The sequence below is a fragment of the Berghia stephanieae genome, chromosome 2 (assembly GCF_034508935.2).
Source record: "Berghia stephanieae isolate SIO BIC M18660-M18661 chromosome 2, UCSD_Bste_1.3, whole genome shotgun sequence".
Classification (NCBI taxonomy): Eukaryota; Metazoa; Mollusca; class Gastropoda; order Nudibranchia; family Aeolidiidae; genus Berghia; species Berghia stephanieae.
Genome location: NC_088361.1, coordinates 3,937,153 through 3,949,665, shown reverse-complemented (window position 1 = coordinate 3,949,665; position 12,513 = coordinate 3,937,153). Strand labels below are relative to the sequence as shown.

General features: G+C 37.2%; 1 protein-coding gene across 3 annotated transcripts in view; it reads right to left on the bottom strand.

The window, feature by feature from the left end:
* Positions 1 to 6,885, bottom strand: part of LOC144964185 (uncharacterized) — a 31,676-nt gene extending 24,791 nt beyond the window's left edge. The window contains exons 1-3 of one of the 3 annotated variants that reach the window (XM_078898160.1): positions 6,626 to 6,885; positions 3,076 to 3,194; positions 1,395 to 1,600 (exon numbers count right to left, since the gene is read on the bottom strand). In XM_078898160.1, coding sequence (XP_078754286.1) covers positions 1,395 to 1,600; positions 3,076 to 3,118 — 249 coding nt within the window. In that variant the 5' untranslated portion in view covers positions 3,119 to 3,194; positions 6,626 to 6,885. The remainder of the gene's footprint in view (positions 1 to 1,394; positions 1,601 to 3,075; positions 3,195 to 6,625) is intronic. The other 2 variants (XM_078898161.1, XM_078898162.1) reach the window with 2 other exon arrangements.
* Between the last annotated feature and the right edge of the window lie 5,628 nt (positions 6,886 to 12,513).

Here is a 12,513-nt window from a genome sequence, read left to right as displayed (position 1 = left end):
AGTCACGCAACCTCGTGTCAAAACTCCCTGATTAGACAGTCTGCTTGGAAACCCGTTTCTGGTTTGTTTATATTCACTTAGGAAAATGGTGATAAATGGTCAGAATATGTAGTGCTGCCTGATTGAAGCCATGAAATCATGTCAGCTTTTATAGTTGCTGAAGTTGGGGCCTTGAAGTAATTGTCACAAGGGCAAATAACGATATGGCATTTTCCAGCTGACACGCAATTAAAGCCCCTCGTGACGAAGACGCAAACTTCACACCTCTATGAGAACTTGCTCAAACTCCCCCAATATCGGACAATGAAAATTAAGTGGGAACATCTGGCAGACACGCCCACTACCCTATCTTCAAAACAAAGAATCATATGGGAATTAACAGGACAAGCTAGCCTTATAAAAACCTGCAAATCACAACAAGACATTCTCTCCAACAAAAAATAGCGTCAAGAACAGTCGTGTTCAATGTTGTGATATTCATTAATAAGAGGTGAGTGGATTACATTGGGTTAACTTTCTTAAATTTCTTTCTAATCTACAGTCTGTATCAACAGCTTTTTCTGCATACTTTACGTTCTATTCCTATGAGGTTGATATGCATGATATCATTATGACTTGGCCACATGTAATTGACACATTTTCAATACTATGGTTTAGCTAGTTTGTTTATCTAGCGCAGACCGGTACTTCTTGAGGCCAGAGTACCTATCAGCTGTTTGTTTCATGCTATTTGGGCGTTAGCAGTATGAATATATATATATATATATATATATATATATATATATATATATATATATAATTTATTATTATATAATATCCCTGTCCGAGTGCGCTCCAGTCTGGAAGACTGGTCAAAGAAGATTAACGCGGAGTAATCTGACGGCCTGTTTATAATTATGTCAAACCAGAATCGATCTAAGTCCATTAATTTTCTACCTAAGCGACCCTTCTTATACTTTTGCTGACCAGTTTAAGAAGTGTCTCTAAAAGTGTAGTCTGGTTACCAGTGTCTTCAATTTTCATGATCTCAGTTTTTTTTTTCGAACAGAATGAGTTTAATAGTAGTAGTAATAGTAGTAGTAGTAGTAGTAGTAGTAGTAGTAGTAGTAGTAGTAGTAGTAGTAGTAGTAGTAGTAGTAGTAGTGGTGGTGGTGGTGTTTTTAGTAACAGTAGTGGTGGTGGTAGTAATAGTAGTAGTAGTAGTAGTAGTAGTAGTAGTAGTAGTGGGAGAAGGAGGATAATGATGATGTTGAGGAGGCGGAGGAGGAGAAGGAAGAGTTTAAGAGGAGGAGGAATGAAAAGAGTAAAGAAGAGGAAGAAGAAGAAGGAGGAGGAGGAGGAGGAGATAAAGAAGAAGACACTTATGACCATTCAATTATTGAGTAATAACTTGCATTCGTGTGTGTTGTCAGTTGTCTCACACGACTGTACAGTTTTGATTTTTCGTTCAGTCCTTTGTTTAAGCAGCCCTTCTTCAGGCTTCTCTCCCAACGCGTTTCGGACAAGCGGGAGGTTTCCAGACATTCTTCGTATATGGGCGATTTCGGGATCTCCTGTATCTCCACTTCTCCATTATTTTGAACTGTTGATATCAAATCTCCTGGAAGGTTGGGGAATTAAATGATAACGACATGTCAGAGCCAAAAACATGACACAAAGGTATTTTAAAAGTTAAAATGATCATAATTACAATTTTGTTCTTTGCCCTTTTGAAAACTGTTTTCATTCTCTTTAACAATGCACACCATTTACATAAATTTCATATTAAGCGATGAATTCAACTTTCTGATACGATGCTATACCGACATTATTCCATTTTTAAGGGGAGGGTCCCAAATCACATTTAATTAAATCGTGTCATAATTTAAGACTCATTTTTCAATGCATTATACAAGGGGACATAACTAAATAACACTCCACATTTATAAAAATCTGAAAAGTGTGTATTAAACCGTGCAAGAAAGAAAATTACAAGACATAAAACATCCCCAAAAATCAGTCCTCTTTCTTGCTTTGTCTGACACTGTTTTCAGATCTTCACCGTACAACAGCCCTGCTCCTTAATTTCTCATTACCACATTTATAATACGACAGCAGTTTACAAACTGTTGTTTAAAAAAATTAATTAGATTCACTAGTCTGATGTCACGTCGCTCAGCAACGACGAGCAGCCTGGTTCTAAACAAAGAAAATCGGCACTTTTTATTCTTCATGCTGGCTAGAACTTTTCATATGTCATGTCATCAGAATGTATAAAAGTCAAAACATGATCGTATTTATAATGTATTTCTCCTCTGGATACACTTTTATGCTCGTCGGAGAAATATTTCGTAAGGGCGTCCGCCATCGTTCCGATAGTTTAGAGCCAGTTACTAAGTTACCATGTGTCATTACGAGGGAAGTGACGTCATGACTGTTGAAGCCTATTCCACATGGTATTAGTGATACCTTGCAGTTTTACGAGTATACAGTCCCTTTTGAACAAAATTATGTTTGCTTTGGTAGAGATGCTTTCGATTCAATAACATTTAAAATCAATATTTTGGGACATGAAAAATGTTAATAACTAATCTCCCGAAATCTCAGGTTTGAGAGTTTTTGCCAAAATATGGGCCATTTAAATCAATGGGTATTTGGGGAAAAAAACGTTTTTTTCCAGATCATGGAAGTTAACTGGTTAATCAGTCTATGGGTTTGATTCTGTCTTTCCGTGACAAGCTGGGTTTGTTTTTGTTTTTTGTTGTTTGTTTGTTTGTTTTTTTTTTTTTTGCTATTGCATTGTTGGTTTTTTATGATTGTTTATTTCTTTATTTTATCAGCCACTACATCGAACATTATTTTTCAGAATTGGTCTTATCAAAGTAATTATTCATAGCTTTTAGCTGTAATCAGCGTGGGCTGAAATGGTAGGGCTGTTTTGTTCAGGTCAGCAAATAATTTGTTCTATTTATCTTTTCAGGTTCATTTGTTTCAAAGAAATGTCACGTGATACTTCAATCCCTTCGAAGAGAGAATTAACAATTACAGATCAGTTCCCTATTTCCCCTATTCTACATAACAGTATAATTCTCTCACCTGCTAGAAGTTCCTTTGTTGATTCGTTTGCGGTGTATCCCATCTTTGATGTTTCTAAAAGGGAAATGGATGACCTCAGGAAGAAATTTTATTCTTTGAGTTTGGATTATGGGTCATTGCTGGAATATTGATTTTCAATAGTTAGTTGTGAAAAGTTGTAAACATCCCCCACTCAAGAACAAATCATCATTTTTACTCTTTCTTCCCCTCCACCACCCGACTTTGGAACTCCCTACCAACGACTTGTAAACAAGCCCTTTTGACTAATGACCTCACAAAATCGCTCCCTGCATTCCTTTAAAACCCCTGTTACTGAAAAGACGGTCATACAATCTTCAGCCAGAAGCTTTGGCCTTTCTTCGGAAGAGGAGGAAGAAGAAGAAGAAGTTGAAGAAGGTTATTTGGTTTTTAACTTAACAGTAACAATTGCCAGCTTTTATTTGGATAGTATGTCAATCCCAAAGTACAAAGCAAAATCCACTAAACTCGGCTACCCAATCACTGCTGGGCATGCAGAGGGTTCAATGAGTGGCGTGTTTTGGTACAAATGAACGACGCCAGTCTAGATGAAATAGCCAAAACAGCCGACCACATAGTTGAAGTAGATATGATCAACTCCGCTTCTATTTCATCCACACAAAGCTAGGACTCCGATGATGGTACAGAAGGGTCTAAATAGGTCACGAGGACAGAAGTGAATGAAGTTAAAAGACATAAACACCACAGACATCGCATGCCACAGAGTATACATCAACCCTCAAAATCCAGTTTCATCCTATGTCGTTATCACTCAAAATTCAGCAACCAAGCTCGACGTTGTGAGAGATCAGTCAACGGCCATCCCTGTTCGATGGCACCGTCAACTATCAGGGAAACATGGCCAGCTATTAACTAGAGGCCTAGCTGGCCCGACCGAAGTCCCGACCGAAAATTCAATTAATGCAGACACAATTTCGGTGAATAATTTATTTTCCGGAAAAACCTTTTTGTTGATACCGGTGCTGAAGAATCTGCTACCCCGCCAACTCGCATGACCGTAGACAGGCAAGAGGTCCTAATCTTGTTGCTGCAAATGGATCGATCATAAAGACAGAAGGCGAAATATTGTTTTAAAATTGAACAAATAGAAAAGCTTCACGCAGCAATGTTGGATTGCTGACGTCACAAACCCGATTCGCACATCATCATTTGGCCATAGATTTATGAAACCAAAAATTGGTTTCTCTCGACGGAGATAGGTTTTACACGCACACAGCACCGCCACCGGAAATTTGGAATTCACAAAATACATTCCGGATACGAAGCCATTTTAGAAAAATTCCCAACTATTCTTCTGGTGCCAGCGGACTGAGAAAAGTAAAAGTGAGCGCCATAACAAACTTCCCTGCGCCCACAAGTAAAAAAGAGCTTGTACGTTATATTGGGATGATGAGCTTTTATCACTGACAGAATAGTTAAAAGGAAAATTTTTAAAACGGCTTTGGACAGACGATCATCAGGCTGCCTGCCTTTCAAAACGCAAAACGCATGCTCGCCTCTGCAGTGATGATTCACCATGCCAGCACTGATGGACCAACTCGACTTTCAGTGGATGCATCCGATTTGGCAATAGGGCCGAGCTCGCTTAACTCTCCAGAGCATATGGAAGCCCATCGCATTTTTTAAGGAAGCTGACACATTAACAACGGCGCTATTTAACTTTTGATCGTGAATTACTTGCTATCCACAGTGCAAAAAAATAATTTACGATACTTCGTAGAAGGAAGGTCATTCTTTGTCGTAACCGACCACAAATCCTTGACTTGACCACTAAATAGGCTTTCAGACAGGTCTCCACGTCAAGAATGTCAACTCTCATACATAGCTGAATTCACAACGGATATTAGATAAGTCAAAGGAATTGAAAAATGTTGCACACGTTACGTTATCACGAGCGACAACATGCAATCTGGAACCATTAATTTCATCGGTGGCATATGTTCATGTCATTGAGTTCGTTCAATTATCAGCAGCGCAGCGTAACGACCATCAGGTAGCGGACCTACGACCTAACCCAAGATCATTAAAGATCCAGGAAATGTAAATAGAAGGAGTTCAGACACCGTGTTACTATTACATTTCCACCGGTCACCCTCACCCAGTGATACCTCCGACCTGGACAAAAACTATTTTTGACACGTTCTATAACCTCTGCCACCCCGGACCAAAGCCAACAATCCAAACCATCTCGTCTCGTTATGTCTGTCCAGGCTTTAAAAAGGACATAAGAAACACGGTCGAATGCCACGTCTGTCAAATCAGCAAAATGAGTCGTCACACGAAAGCACATTTGAAATCATTTGATCCCGCCAGACAGACGCTTTGGCAATGTCCATGTAGATCTTATAGGCCCTCTTCCTCTATCAGAGAATTGTGTTTATATCCTGTCAACAATCGACCGATTTACTTGATGGCCAATGCTATTCTTCTTCCTAATGCTGAGTCAATCACATGTGCGCGAGCCCTACTTAGAACTTAGATTCAATCATGTCGGACCAAGGCAGACAGCTTACGGCTGAACTGTGGCGCCAATTGAATCAAATGTTGGGTGTCAGCCCGACGACCACAAGCTAACGTGATGATGGAGCGATTTCACTGTGGTCTAAAAGCTTCTCTAAAGGCTCGTTTCAACACCTCAAATTGGATGGATGAATTACAGATTGTTTTACTCGGCATACGAACGACCGAGAAGGAGACTCTGGACGCAGCGCCAGTTATATTTACTTAAGGAACCAATGTTCGTGTGCCAAGGGATTTCCTTCTCCCTCCTCATAAGGATGCAATGGTTCCGGACAGCAACTTTCTGCAGAATCTTCAAAATAACCTAAGAAAGTAACCTCTTCCACCACCCTCACACCACGCAACAAAACCGGACTTCATCCCTCTAAATCTTCAGAAGACTGACTATGCCACCACGCTCACAGAGGTCCATTAATTAGTCGGGCCATATGACGAACCCTTCCCGATGATTGCCTGAAGTGAGAAATATTGTAACCAAATCCGATCAATCCGATGGACCACTCCACGCGAGCAAGGGATTCTATGTTTCACCAACCAAATCAGTTGCCTTTGCCGCCAACAACTACTTCTACTATTAATAATAATTCGACTGCTGCTAGGCACGACAGAGTGGCACTGCGAGGTACAGAGAAAACTTCACGACTTAGAGATCATCATTGTGCTTTCTTTAAAAATAGGGAGAGGGGGGAGGGGGTGAGTTATGTGCGTCCAATTGTGTTTGGTTGATTTCTCCCTAAATTATCTGGCCAATTCTTATATTGTTTACTTGCCTTTTACTGTTTCATACTTCCGATTGGAGTAGCAATGACTTTGTCTTTGATTAAACTTCTCGTCTTATCGTTCACTTGTCGTCGGTATTACTTTCTTTTTAATTATGCAAGATCGCAACAATCACCCATCTTACAATATGACGGAATACGTTACGCTACGTTGAGTCACGACTAAGGAAATACCATACTTCAATGTCAATAATTAAAAATTAACTACCTACCTGTCAATTCGTATCACACAGCCATCAGAAGGTAACCGGGAAGCCCACGCCAAACAATGGTGAAGGTTTTGTGTTAAGATTGTTAAGTCTGGGCTACGTGAGCAGGATCAAGTATGGGGATCGTGGCCAGATACTCACGTTTTTTTCTGATATAGTTTTATAAATAATTAAAGTATTGAATTTATGCATTGATGTTTATAGTCCATTCTGTAATTATTTACATTTTGATTTCATTTCCTTTTCCTGTTTAATCAACCGTGTTCCAAGGCGTTGCTTAAAAGTGCGAATCAGGTGCTTAACGATTTCAGTGTTTGATATACGATTCTTTCATCTCTTTGTATTTATTAAACGAGTTATTTTAACACAACGAGCTTGCCAGTATGTGTTATTGCACGATAAAAATACAATGAGTTTAATAAATACAAAGAAATGAAGGAATACGTTTATTCTACCCCAACAAGTAAGATTATTAGATATTTTGTAACCAAATGGTATGGTATCATTCTCATTCTACTGGAATGACAATTTGACTCAAAGCTAAAAACGTTGGATTTGTATTCATGCGCACCAAAAGATTATTTATAATTACCAATCAGCTCTTTTACATCTAATTTCACACCAATAAAATGTGCGAAAATATTCTGCAATAGTTGAATAAATCTTTTATTCAACGCTTTCAAATCATTATTCGACGATTCTATGCATATTTACTAAGAAATGATAGGGTTTTCCAATGAGAGGGGTGGAATAATGATTATTATTTATTTCTTTAAACTTCATATATCATCATTTGCGTTATTCCTAATGAAGGATCGCACCAGTCATGCTATGTATGCCGAGTTTAGAATTATTGGATTATTTTATTTATATCTTTGTACCTCTGGGGCCGTTTTTATGAAGGCGAACGAGCGCTTAGTCTCTGACTTTAGCCACGGACTTGAAAAAAAATGCTTTTTATGTGAGCTGACCAAGCAAGTTCCAGACTAAAATCAAGGCACATTCGGACATGTTTTGCCAAGTTTTAGTCTCTTGCTCGGGTGGAACTTTATCGATAATCTCAGACTAGTTACTGGGATATACCATTGCGTCGACAAGATAGTAGTTATGAGATTGAGAGAGCTTCGATTCGGAAGGAAAATATATCGGGTTGCGAATGACAGAGGCAAAAAGTGCCCTGTTACTATTGACACTGGCTTTAAAAACTGTAAGAAAAGTATTGATTGTCAAAAGTACACATTTTTGTGAGTAAAAAAACCCCGAATCTAATTGGGCTCTCGAGTTGCGAGTGAACAGAGACTCGAAGTCTAAGGTTTCGCTTCAAAGAACAAAATTTTAAAAAACGATAAAAACGTTTAATGGAGGCAAAAGTTATTCTGCTGGCATTGTTACCGACTGAAATAATGTGATTCATCAGAACACACTTTCTGTTTTGCTGTTTGTTTGTTTGTTTTTTTGTTTGTTTGTTTTTTGGTTCGAGATTTATTGACCTAAATATAGAATTGACTTTTGACAGTCAATACCATGTGACTTGATTTAATCATGTGACTATGGCAAAATTAAGTTCCTATATGTAACGGAACGAAATATATCTATACCGGATGTGTTGCATATTCCTCTTTGGAAATCTTTTGCGTTAAAAAGTATGAAAAATTGTATCTTACCTGCCATCGTGTACTAGAGATCGTAGTGTTACCAGCACAAAATAACCGAAGTGGTCAAAGTCCTTACAACGCCCAGTTCTAGGCAAAAACCTAGCTAGTCAGAGACTAGAAAACTCTCATAAGAGCCAATTTTTAGTCACTTTCTTCGCTCAGACTTAAGAATAGTAATTATTTTACTAGAGTAGCAAAGGACTAAATTAGTCACCTTACATGAAACAAAAATCCAGTATGTGCTTTTTTAGTCAGAATTGTCAGCATGAAATATTGTCATAATTTTACATGAACGTCATAGCAACGCAAAGCAAGTGTTGCCTTTATTGTAACGGACTGAAAGAACCACTGTTTAGTTTGTGATTAAATCGTAAATATCAAACTGATGGTACCGACGTGCGATTATTTACAGGTCTGATAACCCAATTCATAATGGGCTCATGGTTGTAATGGGAATCTCAAAAAGTGACGCAAAATATTGTCCATTACAACAATGTTAAATTGGCCCACAATTGGGGTTGGATGTCAGACCTGCATATATGTACACGTCTGCTGGTACATTTTGATTTTGGACAGCTTGGTGTGTTTAGTTTGAGAAACTCATGAATATCACCGACGTACACATATAGGCAGATATAACCTCCGAACTCAATTATAGTGAGTCCTTCAGAGCCCGTAGACCCATAGAGTCGGGTTATATCCAGGTTTCTACAGCGTGAGACAGACAATTACAACTGCTTGCTACCGTTTGGATACGACGCTAGTCTATCGCAAATTACTGACAGACCAAGCTACCCAAGCCACCCAATCATAGATGGGTAGACAGGGGAGGGGAGGGGGCAGGAAATAAAACTTGATGTTACCTGGAATCGATCTCGGTCCTTTTGTGTGTGAAGCGAATGCTTTAACAACTGAGCTATCGAGACCCCCAAAGTCAATTATGGCCTTGATTTGGACAATATCTTACGTTCACGTTGCCTACCACCTATGATGTGTTGATATAATATGATAAGTACACATAATTTATTTTGTTCTGTCCGTTGAAGTTTGCTATCAACAATAACTCTTAAGTAATTTGCATCTTTAGTGTCAAGAATGTTGTCATAAATATTATATTCGATTTTATTGTGATATTCTAAACCTAGCATTTATTTTGATGAAATTAAATTTTCCATTTATTCTTTTCCCATTTGCAAGTGTCAACATCTGGGGGAAATGTTTATCATTATAAGTGTTTATTGGTCTATTCAATAAACTATCGTCTATTAAAATATTACTAGTTTTCTTCCTGGAGTAAGATGTATAATAATATCAATGTAAACAAAAAATTAATTGTCCCAATTGGCTATAAGTATTGCTTTGGTTCTATATGAAAGAAATTAATTAATCTCGTTCGTGCTTGCCCTGAAATTCCTGATGTATTGTTGAAAGCCTTTTATCTTGTCAAAAGGGTTAAAATAAATCACGGAGCTTTGAATCATTGAATCAATGTGGCCTTCGGAGTTTAAATAATCTCTAATGTCAATTGTTTTCAACTGCAATTCACAGCTTCTATTTTCATGAAAGTATGCTGGATGGTGTTGGGTATTTTTCAAACAATCCTGCCGATCCCATAACATTGCTGTGCATTGCTATTATTGTAGTTTTTGCTACAACAAGATTCATGAGCCCGCGGTTCATCCCGATTTCTGTATCTTTAGACCTAAACCGACAATAACAATTGATCGATTATTCCATATATTGCATATAAGATCTATGCTACCTAAATCTGTTGAGTCGATAGAGAGATCAGAAAATTTTTCCCGACAACTCATTAAGTCCGAGAGTTTTACCAGTTGAGCAAATGGAGACCTCTCGCATCTTGACCCAACTTCTTTCACCCGCAACCGTGCGTAACTAAAAGTTAAAGTGAGGAGATGACTTTATGAACCTGCAAACTATTCAAGAATTGGACTGGACATGAAAAATCAATGCTCACTAAAGAGACATAAAAAAAAAACATTTTTCTTCAATTTAACCTGCTATCTGTGAAATAACACCCCCCGCCAAATTATTATTATTATTATTATTATTATTATTATTATTATTATTATTATTATTATTATTATTATTATTATTATTATTATTATCATCATCATTATTTATTATTATTATTATTATTATTATATATTATTATTATTATTTATTTATTATTATTATTATTATTATTATTATTATTTATTATTATTGTTATTATTATTATTATTATTATTATTATTATTATTATTATTATTATTATTATTATTATTATTATATTTTATTATTATCATCATCATCGTCATCATTAATATTATTATTATTATCATTACTATTATTATCACCATCATCATTCCTACCACTATTATTAGAGCTAGTTTCTACCACTACAACCCCCTCCTACCCCCCCCCCCCCTACTCTCTTTTTTTCACGCACGACACATCAGACACACACACATGTATACACCACACACACACACAACACACACACACACACACAACGAGAACACACTACAGCATGTCACTACATAACAACACTAATCACCGCCCCATAATTGGATTCAGTAGTCTGATGTCACGCCGCCCTGCAACGACGGCCATCTTGGTTCTAAACAAAGAAAATCATTACATTGTATTCTTCATGCTACCTAGAGCTTTTCATATGCCTTGTGATCAGAATGTGTAAAAGTCAAAACATGATCAAATTTATAGGGTTTTTTCCTCTGGATACGCTTTTATGCTCGCCGGGGAAATATTTCATACGGGCGTCCGCCATTGATCCGAAAGTTTAGAGCCAGTGTTACTAAGTTACCATGCGTCATTAGGAAGGAAGTGACGTTACGACTGTTAAAAGTATTGACACAGCGAAAGTAAGGTCGTAAATAAATAAACAACATTGAACTCTCGAAAGAAAAAAACTATTCTACGGGTAAATGCCGACTGATGAAATGGAGTACATAGAAACGATTGCTTCGGCTAAAAAATACGTGAGTGAATTTATATATATATATATATATATATATATATATATATATATATATAATATATAATATATATATATATATATATATATATATATATATATATATATATATATATATATATATATATATATATATATATATATATATAAGAGGGAAAAGGGAAGAAAAGGGAAGTCACGTAGTGACCACATATTTACCCTGAGATAAATCCTGGAGCAAAGCATTGAATGAAATAGCTCCCTCTACACCATTTTTGTCGATTCCGAAGAAGCTTTTGACAGCCTACACAGAAAGTCCCTGTGGAAAATACTCCGCCATTACGGCAACCCGATGAAGACAGCCAACTTAATAAAAGCACCGTGCAGCAACTACCAATGCCAAGTGATCTGTGGATACAATTCACAGACAGCTTAATGTAACAACTAGTGTAAAACAAGGCTGCATACTCTCCCCGCTTCTCTTTTTGAATTTTTATATGTAGATATATGACATGGCTTATAAATGCCTTATAAGATTGCGTCATAGATGGTCTAGTCGGCACCTTTGCTGCCGTACTCTAAAAAACATATCTAAAATATTGGCCTGAAAACTCGTCCTTCAAAGATGACTGACGGACTGGCTGGCTTAAAGCCATCTGACTTCGCCGCTTCAGCCGTTCCTATTATTCTTGCGGGGAAGATTCTCCAATTGTCTCTGTCTTGTGCCTTTTCTCTGACAGTTTGATAACTCTGCCAGTGAAGTTAATCTTGTTTCGTCATTGAGCTGTTTCAAATACTTTCAAACTTGGAACTTCGATAATTTTTTTTTTGGGGGGGGGGGGGGGGGGGCAAAATGAGTTTATTTTTAATCAAATGATATTTGATTGGCGAGTTTTCTGTCCAAAATTCTAAAAAAAAGATGGGGTTTTTTACAAATCAAAATACACCAATATGGTGTTTCGTTATCATAAAAGTCAAAATTTAGTGTGGTTATTGACTGGATGGACGAAGGTGATTATATATTTCTGACACGAACGTTGTCTACTTTTACAAGGTAATTTCTGGATATTACCTCCCTCGACTCATTTGTGAACTCATATCTGCATAGTAGGTTACTCTAAAAGTGGTATTAGAATAGGCGACTTGTACTGTGTGGAATATAAATTACATTGCATCTAAAATACTGAGGAAATAAATGAAGTATTGAGCTGAGCAGTGAGCAAGTGGAACTCGTGGAAATGTGATAATATATTTATGTA